Source organism: Conger conger, chromosome 16 (genome assembly GCF_963514075.1).
Source record: "Conger conger chromosome 16, fConCon1.1, whole genome shotgun sequence".
NCBI lineage: Eukaryota > Metazoa > Chordata > Actinopteri > Anguilliformes > Congridae > Conger > Conger conger.
This window is the reverse complement of record NC_083775.1, coordinates 5,148,976-5,161,358: the sequence shown is the minus strand read 5'-3', so window position 1 is coordinate 5,161,358 and position 12,383 is coordinate 5,148,976. Positions and strand designations below refer to the sequence as shown.

Genomic DNA, 12,383 nt, shown 5'->3' with positions numbered 1-12,383 from the left:
CCTGTAATGTAAAAAAAAATGTTCACAATGTTACTGGTTTTCTTTCATGTATTTTTTTTAAAATATATATCTTTATCTGTATCTACGTTACTGGGCTAGCTAGTTTGCGAAACCTGTCGCGATTAGTTCTCGAGCTGCTGCCTTCCAGGCTTCACTGAGGGTGGGAGAGTGCCTTTGGGTCATGGGTCATGGGTCATGGGTCATGGGTCTCTGACTCCCCGCTCGCGTCTCGCCCGTGAACGGCGCGTTTCCCGCCATCCCGCGCAGCGTACCGGTGAAGGTCATGACGAACACGCTGATGGAGACGACCCAGGAGATGCGGTTGTTGGTCTCGCCGAACTCGCTCATGAGGTCCTGCAGGAAGACGCCAAAGCTCTTGATGACGCCGTAGGTGAACACCTCCACCACGAAGAACGCCACCGCCACCACCCAGCCCCAGTCCCCGTCCGGGGCGGCCGGGTAGACCTTGGGCCCCAGGCACCTGCCCGCTCTCCACCCCCGGTTCATCCTGCCTGGAGAAACAAGCCGGGAAGGAAGACTGAGCTCATCACAGAAACTACTGCCACAAAATAATTATCAGGATTTAAGCAATTTTTAAGTTTCGTTCTATTGTATTGCAGCTACTTTTAAGGGGCGCAGTGCTTTCAGAGAATAATGTGTGTTATTAATTACATTACACTAATGGCATTTGACAGACGCTCTTATCCAGAGCGATGTACAGTTGATTAGACTAAGCAGGGTACAATCCTCGGACACAGATCTCTCTCGTCTCGAGACCCACATCGGTTAGTTTCTGGGTCGTGGGGAGGCGTAGGCAGAGGTCGGCGTAACTCTGAGTCTGTGCTTGCTTGCGAGGTCTGGGCGTCGCTGTTGCGAGGCGATTTGACGCGCATTGTCTGCGCCTTTTCATTTTCACGCGAGTGACTGCTTAGCCGCAGAGCAATAGCTGGAATAGAGCTGTGACCAAGCGTTAGGAGACATAGCGGTGGTGTGCTGTTATTTCATCACTCAAGGTCGCAACATTTGTCCTGCCTGCTTTATATTAACCTTTCCTGTCTAGCATTAACGCCCGGGTGGCCTCTGCCTGTCCTGTCTGGCTCTTATGTAAACAGCCAGCACACGCTGTACTTTGGAGGCATTCTTTGAGCTGTGTTTTCACTGATCCTCCCCAAACAAATGCAAGATTGTGCGTTTTATTTTGTAAAAGAGAAGAGCAACTTCTCTCAAATTCACCTGATAATATGGGATTAAACTCTTGGCTATAAATCCCCTTTCTCTTCGCTAATTTCACCTATCCCAAGGAGTTTTGGCTTGAGTTGAGAAAGTTGAGAGACGTGTAGTAGGGTTTTAATAGGGGCTCAAAATGATAGAACAGCAGTCATTTTGATTGGTTGAAAAGGTGTAAAGTCGACTTGGGACTGAAAGGGATGACGGTCGGTACTTTCTTACGAGAGAAGTTTGTGGGCTGAAATTACTCTGTAAACTTATGCTTTGTTTCATAAAATAACAGTACATAAACAATGTCGATAACAATAAAATGACCCTGGATGCACAAGCTTAGCCGTGTTCATATGTCCCTCACCTCAGTAGCTACAGCTTTGACTACCGTTGTGATATATCGTCGTCGTGATGAGCCCCGTCATGTCGGGACAGAATCCAAGCTGTGACTAGGCCTGCCCTTGCCTAAACCAGTCATGATGAGACCATCTGCCATTCATGCCAGGGACCGACGTGGTCTCAGAAGTGGCACTTCTACAGTATTGTAGCCGTGCTTAAGCAGTTTCTTGCACAAAAAAGCTGCCTAATAAGGCATATTACATTATTGGCATTTGACAGACGCTCTTATCCAGTGCGACGTACAGTTGATTAGACTAAGCAGGGCACAATCCTCCCCTGGAGCAATGCAGGATTAAGGGCCTTGCTCACGGGCCCAACAGCTGTGCGGATCTTATTGTGGCTACACCGGGATTAGAACCACCAACCTTCCGAGTCCCAGTCATGTACCTTAGCCACCAGGCTACAGTCATGTACCTTAGCCACGAGGCTACAGTCATGTACCTTAGCCACGAGGCTACAGTCATGTACCTTAGCCACTAGGCTACAGTCATGTACCTTAGCCACTAGGCTACAGTCATGTACCTTAGCCACGAGGCTACAGTCATGTACCTTAGCTACGAGGCTACAGTCATGTACCTTAGCCACGAGGCTACAGTCATGTACCTTAGCTACGAGGCTACAGTCATGTACCTTAGCCACTAGGCTACAGTCATGTACCTTAGCTACGAGGCTACAGTCATGTACCTTAGCCACGAGGCTACAGGCTGCCCTGCAAGAGTTTATGCCTGATGATGTTAATGTGTACGTTTCCAAGTTCTTCACACAAACACTGAAAAACAACAGTGGGGTCACACTGGGTTGGTCTGCTTGTTTTATCATGTGGAGAAGGCGCACTGCTTGGTGTGGCGACTTTCTCCAGCGCACACGTTCTGCTCGCCGGTGAGAGAGCTCTCGCACCTCCGACCGCTTACGGACACAGATCTCTCTCGTCTCGAGACCCACATCGGTTCGTTTCTGGGTCGTGGGGAGGCGTAGGCAGAGGTCGGCGTAACTCTGAGTCTGTGCTTGCTCGCGAGGTCTGGGCGTGGCTGTTGCGAGGCGATTTGACGCGCATTGGCTGCGTGTCTGCGCCTTTTCATTTTCACGCGAGTGACTGCTTAGCCGCAGAGCAATAGCTGGAATAGAGCTGTGACCAAGCGTTAGGAGACATAGCGGTGGTGTGCTGTTATTTCATCACTCAAGGTCGCAACATTTGTCCTGCCTGCTTTATATTAACCTTTCCTGTCTAGCATAAATGCCCGGGTGGCCTCTGCCTGTCCTATCTGGCTCTTATGTAAACAGCCAGCACACGCTGTACTTTGGAGGCATTCTTTGAGCTGCGTTTTCACTGATCCTCCCCAAAAAAATGCAAGATTGTGCGCTTTATTTTGTAAAAGAGAAGAGAACTTCTCTCAAATTCACCTGATAATATGGGATTAAACTCTTGGCTATAAATCCCCTTTCTCTTTGCTAATTTCACCTATCCCAAGGAGTTTTGGCTTGAGTTGAGAAAGTTGAGAGACGTGTAGTAGGGTTTTAATAGGGGCTCAAAATGATAGAACAGCAGTCATTTTGATCGGTTGAAAAGGTGTAAGGTCGACTTGGGACTGAAAGGGATGACGGTCGGTACTTTCTTACGAGAGAAGTTTGTGGGCTGAAGTTACTCTGTAAACTTATGCTTTGTTTCATAAAATAACAGTACATAAACAATGTCAATAACGATAAAATGACCCTGGATGCACAAGCTTAGCTGTGTTCATATGTCCCTCACCTCAGTAGCTACAGCTTTGACCACCGTTGTGATATATCGTCGTCGTGATAAGCCCCGTCATGTCGGGACAGAATCCCAGCTGTGACTAGGCCTGCCCTTGCCTAAACCAGTCATAATGAGACCATCTGCCATTCATGCCAGGGACCGACGTGGTCTCAGAAGTGGTACTTCTACAGTATTGTAGCCGTGCTTAAGCAGTTTCCTGCACAAAAAAGCTGCCTAAAAAGGCATATTACATTATTGGCATTTGACAGACGCTCTTATCCAGAGCGATGTACAGTTGATTAGACGAAGCAGGGCACAATCCTCCCCTGGAGCAATGTGGGGCAATAAGGGCCTTGCTCAAAGGCCCAACAGTTGTGCGGATCTTATAGTGGCTACACCGGGGCTCGAACCACCAACCTTCCGAGTCCCAGTCATGTACCTTAGCCACCAGGCTACAGTCATGTACCTTAGCCACTAGGCTACAGTCATGTACCTTAGCCACTAGGCTACAGTCATGTACCTTAGCCACTAGGCTACAGTCATGTACCTTAGCCACGAGGCTACAGTCATGTACCTTAGCCACTAGGCTACAGTCACGTACCTTAGCCACGAGGCTACAGTCACGTACCTTAGCCACGAGGCTACAGTCATGTACCTTAGCCACGAGGCTACAGTCATGTACCTTAGCCACGAGGCTACAGTCATGTACCTTAGCCACGAGGCTACAGTCATGTACCTTAGCCACTAGGCTACAGTCATGTACCTTAGCCACTAGGCTACAGTCATGTACCTTAGCCACGAGGCTACAGTCATGTACCTTAGCCACTAGGCTACAGTCATGTACCTTAGCTACGAGGCTACAGTCATGTACCTTAGCCACGAGGCTACAGGCTGCCCTGCAAGAGTTTATGCCTGATGATGTTAATGTGTACGTTTCCTAGTTTCTCATTCAAACACTGAACAACAGCAGTGGGGTCACACTGGGTTGGTCTGCTTGTTTTATCACTTGGAGAAGGCGCACTGCTTGGTGTGGCGACTTTCTCCAGCGCACACGTTCTGCTCGCCGGTGAGAGAGCTCTCGCACCTCCGACCGCTTACGGACCCACATCGGTTAGTTTCTGGGTCGTGGGGAGGCGTAGGCAGGGGTCGGCGTAACTCTGAGTCTGTGCTCGCTTGCGAGGTCTGGGCGTGGCTGTTGCGAGGCGATTTGACGCGCATTGGCTGCGTGTCTGCGCCTTTTCATTTTTTACATTACATTACATTATTGGCATTTGGCAGACGCTCTTATCCAGAGCGACGTACAACAAAGTGCATATCCATAACCAGGGATAAGTTCGCTGAAAGACCCTAGAGGGAAGTACAATTTCAACTGCTACCTGTACGACAAAGATAAGGACAAGGGCCATATATATTTTTTTTTGAACAAACAAACAAATAGAGCAAAAGTGACCAAAGTTAACTATCCAAACACTGCTTATCTAGCCAACTAAAAATACCGATACCCAAAGCAAGTTACAGAGACAACAATTAAGGTTCACAGGGAGGTAGGGAGGGATGGGGAGAGGTGCTGCTTGAAGAGGTGTGTCTTCAGCTTGCGCTTGAAGGTGGGGAGAGATTCTATAGTTCTGACCTCAACGGGGAGTTCGTTCCACCACCGTGGAGCCAGAACAGACAGTAGTTGTGAGCGTGAGCGTGAGCATTTTCACTCGAGTGACTGCTTAGCCGCAGAGCAATAGCTGGAATAGAGCTGTGACCAAGCGTTAGAAGACATAGCGGTGGTGTGCTGTTATTTCATCACTCAAGGTTGCAACATTTGTCCTGCCTGCTTTATATTAACCTTTCCTGTCTAGCATAAATGCCCGGGTGGCCTCTGCCTGTCCTATCTGGCTCTTATGTAAACAGCCAGCACACGCTGTACTTTGGAGGCATTCTTTGAGCTGTGTTTTCACTGGTCCTCCCCAAAAAAATGCAAGATTGTGCGCTTTATTTTGTAAAAGAGAAGAGCAACTTCTCTCAAATTCACCTGATAATATGGGATTAAACTCTTGGCTATAAATCCCCTTTCTCTTCGCTAATTTCACCTATGCCAAGGGGTTTTGGCTTGAGTTGAGAAAGTTGAGAGACGTGTAGTAGGGTTTTAATAGGGGCTCAAAATGAGAGAACAGCAGTCATTTTGATTGGTTGAAAAGGTGTAAGGTCGACTCGGGACTGAAAGGGATGACGGTCGGTACTTTCTTACGAGAGAAGTTTGTGGGCTGAAATTACTCTGTAAACTTATGCTTTGTTTCATAAAATAACAGTACATAAACAATGTCGATAACAATAAAATGACCCTGGATGCACAAGCTTAGCCGTGTTCATATGTCCCTCACCTCAGAAGCTACAGCTTTGACCACCGTTGTGATATATCGTCGTCGTGATAAGCCCCGTCATGTCGGGACAGAATCCCAGCTGTGACTAGGCCTGCCCTTGCCTAAACCAGTCATGATGAGACCATCTGCCATTCATGCCAGGGACCGACGTGGTCTCAGTAGTGGTACTTCTACAGTATTGTAGCCGTGCTTAAGCAGTTTCCTGCACAAAAAAGGCGCCTAAAAAGGCATATTACATTATTGGCATTTGACAGACGCTCTTATCCAGAGCGATGTACAGTTGATTAGACTAAGCAGGGCACAATCCTTCCCTGGAGCAATGTGGGGCAATAAGGGCCTTGCTCAAAGGCCCAACAGTTGTGCGGATCTTATCGTGGCTACACCGGGGCTCGAACCACCAACCTTCCGAGTCCCAGTCATGTACCTTAGCCACTAGGCTACAGTCATGTACCTGTACCATGTCATGTAGAATCTCTCCCCACCTTCAAACGCAAGCTGAAGACACACCTCTTCAAGCAGCACCTCTCTCCATCCCTCCCTACCTCCCTGTGAACCTTAATTGTTGTCTCTGTGACTTGCTTTGTGTATCGGTATTTTTTAGTTGGCTAGGTAAGCAGTGTTTTGATAGTTAACTTTGGTCACTTTTGCTCTGTTTGTTTGTTTCTTGTTTTAAAAAAATGTTTTTTTCAAAAATTGGCCCTCGTCCTTATCTTTGTTGTACAGGTAGCAGTTCAAATTGTACTTCCCTCTAGGGTCTTTCAGCGAACTTATCCCTGGTTATGGATATGCACTTTGTTGTACGTCGCTCTGGATAAGAGTGTCTGCCAAATGCCAATAATGTAATGTAATGTAATGTACCTTAGCCACGAGGCTACAGGCTGCCCTGCAAGAGTTTATGCCTGATGATGTTAATGTGTACATTTCCAAGTTCTTCACACAAACACTGAACAACAGCAGTGGGGTCACACTGGGTTGGTCTGCTTGTTTTATCGTGTGGAGAAGGCGCACTGCTTGGTGTGGCGACTTTCTCCAGCGCACACGTTCTGCTCGCCGGTGAGAGAGCTCTCGCACCTCCGACCGCTTACGGACACAGATCTCTCTCGTCTCGAGACCCACATCGGTTCGTTTCTGGGTCGTGGGGAGGCGTAGGCAGAGGTCGGCGTAACTCTGAGTCTGTGCTTGCTCGCGAGGTCTGGGCGTGGCTGTTGCGAGGCGATTTGACGCGCATTGGCTGCGTGTCTGCGCCTTTTCATTTTCACTCGAGTGACTGCTTAGCCGCAGAGCAATAGCTGGAATAGAGCTGTGACCAAGCGTTAGGAGACATAGCGGTGGTGTGCTGTTATTTCATCACTCAAGGTCGCAACATTTGTCCTGCCTGCTTTATATTAACCTTTCCTGTCTAGCATAAATGCCTGGGTGGCCTCTGCCTGTCCTATCTGGCTCTTATGTAAACAGCCAGCACACGCTGTACTTTGGAGGCATTCTTTGAGCTGTGTTTTCACTGATCCTCACCAAACAAATGCAAGATTGTGCGTTTTATTTTGTAAAAGAGAAGAGCAACTATTCTCAAATTCACCTGATAATATGGAATTAAACTCTTGGCTATAAATCCCCTTTCTCTTTGCTAATTTCACCTATCCCAAGGGGTTTTGGCTTGAGTTGAGAAAGTTGAGAGACGTGTAGTAGGGTTTTAATAGGGGCTCAAAATGATAGAACAGCAGTCATTTTGATCGGTTGAAAAGGTGTAAGGTCGACTTGGGACTGAAAGGGATGACGGTCGGTACTTTCTTACGAGAGAAGTTTGTGGGCTGAAGTTACTCTGTAAACTTATGCTTTGTTTCATAAAATAACAGTACATAAACAATGTCAATAACGATAAAATGACCCTGGATGCACAAGCTTAGCTGTGTTCATATGTCCCTCACCTCAGTAGCTACAGCTTTGACCACCGTTGTGATATATCGTCGTCGTGATAAGCCCCGTCATGTCGGGACAGAATCCCAGCTGTGACTAGGCCTGCCCTTGCCTAAACCAGTCATGATGAGACCATCTGCCATTCATGCCAAGGACCGACGTGGTCTCAGAAGTGGTACTTCTACAGTATTGTAGCCGTGCTTAAGCAGTTTCCTGCACAAAAAAGGTGCCTAAAAAGGCATATTACATTATTGGCATACGCTCTTATCCAGAGCGATGTACAGTTGATTAGACTAAGCAGGGCACAATCCTCCCCTGGAGCAATGCAGGGTTAAGGGCTCAAGGGCCCAACAGCTGTGCAGATCTTATTGTGGCTACACCGGGATTAGAACCACCGACCTTGCGTGTCCTAGTCCTTTTCCTTAACCATTACGCTACAGGCCTTAACCACTACACTACAGGCCACCCCTGTATATACTCTTGCCACACAGGTGTAGCCTACATAAAATTATATCACTAGCCCGCAAATACATAATTAATTTCTTGATTATTAAAACAATTATTGCTTGTAAAAGGTAGGCTACTCAGTGTTACTACTCAGGCTACTTAGTAGCCTACCCAACTAGAATTAAACGCACTCAAGGTGTGTTTGGGAAATGCAGTAGCCTAGCGGCAGCTGGCTTGACTGGTAGCTGTACTGTTGCTCCAGTGGCACACTGTGATGCTGGGCTGCATCTAGAGAGATGTACCCTGCTGAAAAAAAAGAAACACTCAAGCTAGGTTTTGAAACAGCTGGTAGCCGGTTGACCAGTTGAGACCAGCTCCGTGCTCAACATGGTTTGGCCAGCTTAAGCTATGTTTTGAAATAGCTGGCAGCTGGTAACTTCAAGCTGGTCACCGCTAAATTTTACATCAGGAAAGTCTGGTCACTAAATGGAGAAAAAAAGGTAGAACTCTGCCCTTGAGGAGGGCCTTTAACCCAAAAAACGGTTCTCTGGCATTTGTCCCATGGCGTACTTGAGAAAGAACAACGTGTTCTCACTCGACCTCCCCGGACCCCCCCTGGTCAAATAACATATAAAACACGTGCCTCTACTGGAAGCTACCTGTATTTCTGATAGTGTGTATTCTGCAAGGACATTTTATTTGACTTATTAAATCATATGGAGACTATAATGAAAATAACGAGTGCATCGTCTACACTATTTGGCTACACTTTGAAAAGGAAATGGAAAGGATGAATCATTTCACAGTGTCTAATACTCAGACTGTTGTGCTCCTGCCAGCGAGAGCGCACTCGAACAGTCATCATCCCCGGCGATATTGAAATCACTGGGCTAACGTGCTTCACGCATGGCCGGTGAATAATCCCACTGATCATTCTCCGTGAAACACTAGCTATTGACAGCGCTTGACGTGGCACGGCATCCCATCGTGCTTTGTCAAAGATTTGAACTGCTCTTGCTGAGCCTTTCGAAAAGTTGACAACCGGTAAAATTATGCGGAAGCAGGCTAACCACGCGAAAGAACCATTCAACAATTTCTCCCGTTCATTTCAGTTCGGAACCGTATGTCCGAAATTAATTCCTGGCTAAGCCGCCGGTGTAGGCTACATATAACTAGTAGCCTAATAACATAAATAATTTGCAAAAACGTAAGCTTGGGCTATAGCCCACATGTTCATCAACAAAAAGGTTTCTTCCGTGAAATAGCGTTTACTGTCCCACTATCAGCCGGTACTATACATGCAACCATTTTAAAACTTAAAAAGTTTAAAGTTTAAAAGTCTCCCGAGCAGCAGTAGTTCAGTCACATGTGCTTCTACTATAATTTTAGTTTGGTTAGATATGCGAATTTGAATTTGTGTCCCAGATGTAGCTAAATGTGTTTTATTGTCAACTAACTTAACTTACAAAAAGACACTGTGTGCCCCACTAAGTCCGAGATATTGACCGGAGAGGCATAATAAATAGGCTAACCACGTCTCTTCTCAAACTATGACTAGCTTTTCATTATTTAACTTAGGTCATTGAGGCTAATCGCATGCCTATTTAACTTTAGGCTTGTTTATTTCAACATTATTGCCAACAGTATTGAGAAATAACCTTGGCTGTGCCGTCAAAGCTTGAAATAATACGTGTACTACAGCTTCCTATTAGGTTACCAATGAATAGGCTATCGCATTTTCTCACTTTCCCTCTAATTGCAGCATAGGCTATCGGATAGTTTGCTTGGCTGCTTGAAACATGAGGGGCGATAAACTTACCAACTCTGGAAGGCTGATCAATCTGACAGAAGTGGACAAATGTGACAAAAATCTTTTATTTGGCTAGCTAGATAGGATCTTGTGAATTAGCTAGCCTACATTCACAAGCGAAAATATCAATAAATACAACTAATTCAAGTTAACCATTTTGTTTCCGGCATACAGTGGCATAATGTATATGCCGCCCAGAGGAAAATATGAAAAAAGTTAAGTCTCTATTTTAGCAACACATATCTGTTCAGTGGTATTCTTTTTGACAGGTTTCGACTGTCACTGTGCCGTGAGGAAATATTTCTCCTCCCTGCTTTCCGAGACTTTATACCGGCTCAAGCCGGTATTCAAACGCAAGAGCGCGCATTCTGTTCGGGAGTGCGCATTGTAGTTCCAATTGTCCACCTTAATTTTTAACTCTATTAATCACTAGCTATACTTGGAATGAATAATTTTTGCATTGCACTGAATTAATATGCGCAACGAGAGTACATTAAGTGATCGGCGACGTGTGTAAAATCGACAATAAAATGGACTAACCGACTGAAACGGGGACTCTTATAAAGACATTTATAAGACATTTTTAAATAGGTAATATCTAACTGAATGTAGCCTATTACATGATGGAAATTAAGTGTATTCACGTTCAATTCGCGATGTCCAATTAACTCCGTGTAGTTATCAGTAATGTCAACTGTAGATGGTTTGTGAGTGACGCATGAAGCTTGTGCACGCGCGCGTACGGTCTAGTACAAACTGCAGTCACGTCATCTGTACTTCGGAACACGCGGTCAAAGTGTCCGCACTTGAAGTTTTGGTGTGCCTCTAGATTGCGCTTTGTAGTGAAATATACAACTGAAAACTCCACTATTCGCACGTTCAGTACTCCAAATGAAAATCCATATAGCAGGCGAAATGTCATTTTCCATAATATGGGACCTTTAAGCGGTCGATATTTTAAAATGGTGGAAATTGTTTGTATAGATAGAAGTTGGGTAGCGTAGGCTAATGTGATAATACACAGGTATCAGGCCACTTCTTGATCTAAATATACTAACTGCACTAAACTTAACTGGTTTACAGAGAAACATAAGCCCCTACTGAAACTAGCAGATGTAGCCTATTGCAGGAAGTTCATTTGTGGGCCAATTTCACAAACATTTTTGTTCAAGGATCAAATTTCCCAAATGTATGGTGACATTCACATGTCACCCCCCTGCTCAGCAACCTCCACTGGCTGCCTGTTATGGCTCACATCAAATTTAAAACTTTGGTGCTCGCATACCAGGCAGTTAAAGGATCAGCCCCTGTATATATTAAATCCCTTATCAAGACCTATACACCAACAAGACCCCTCCGTTCTGCCACTTTGTGCCGTCTGGCGCCTCCCCCTCGCCACACCTGCACTTCACGCTCACGACTGCTGTCTGTCCTGGTCCCACGGTGGTGGAATGACCTCCCGGTGGATGTCAGAATGGCAGAGTCTCTGACCTCCTTCAAGCGCAGACTGAAGACTCATTTCTTCAGGCTACACCTTTCCCTCCCCCACTCATCTTGTATCTGATTTGCACTTTGTACGTCGCTCTGGATAAGAGTGTCTGCTAAATGCCATGTAATGTAATGTAATGTAATGTAATGTTCTCTTTGGGTACAATTTAATACATTTTCCAAGCAAAAAAGGTACAAATTTACAATTGCTAGGGGGGTACAGTTTTATGTCCCTATAGGGTACTGCCCCAGTGACAAACATTTGTACATTTTTAAGGCATACCGTTTATTTCTGAGAGTGTACACACAAAGTCTTTCACAATAGTGAGAATTCGATAGGCTAATCGTGAATAAAATCTAGCCAGTATCACATGACATCACAGCAAGAAAATCAGAGTGGAAGAAGCAGTACTGTACGAATTGTGCGAAGTGTCTGTGGTCTGTGGTCTGGCGTGTTGTCGTCTATCGTTTGGCGTCTGTCCTCTGGCGTCTGTTGTCAGTAGTCTGGCGTCTCGTCTGGTGTCTGGCGCCTGGCGTCAGGGTCATGTGTGGTGTCCGGACGATCCGGACTGAATGAGGGAGAGCAGAAAAGACTGGTGATCCTGGATGTGTGTGTGTGTGTTACAGACATGAATGGGCAGGACAGCATCGGATCGGATCTGGAATTTTATAAAGTCAGAGATGTATTTGTGAGCAGGCTGTTGTCACATTTCTGGAGCAGAAATCTTGGCCATCTTGTGTGATTTTATGTTTTCCTCAGAAAGGGAAAATCTGGTATCTGAGACACCATCTGTATGTGGTGTATATGTATCTTGAGGATCTTCACAGGTGTGTTACCTGTCTCCAGGTGACGCATCGGTGACGTTCATATCCACCGGAATATGAGGGTAAGAGAATCTTTTTGGTTAGCAACTGTTTTCACCCCCGTTTGCAAGGCTTGTAATATTGAGAGTAATCCTGCTTCTGCTAACTTGGACATTTACGTTCAGAACATTGGACA

General features: G+C 46.0%; 1 protein-coding gene across 2 annotated transcripts in view; it reads right to left on the bottom strand.

The window, feature by feature from the left end:
• slc16a6b (solute carrier family 16 member 6b) overlaps positions 1–10,205 on the bottom strand; it is a 17,267-nt gene extending 7,062 nt beyond the window's left edge. Inside the window, exons 1-2 of one of the 2 annotated variants that reach the window (XM_061224379.1) lie at positions 9,905–10,205; positions 273–512 (exon numbers count right to left, since the gene is read on the bottom strand). In XM_061224379.1, the coding sequence (XP_061080363.1) occupies positions 273–507 (235 nt within the window). In that variant the 5' untranslated portion in view covers positions 508–512; positions 9,905–10,205. Of the gene's footprint in view, positions 513–9,904 lie in introns of those variants that run through there. The other variant, XM_061224380.1, reaches the window with a different exon arrangement.
• Between the last annotated feature and the right edge of the window lie 2,178 nt (positions 10,206–12,383).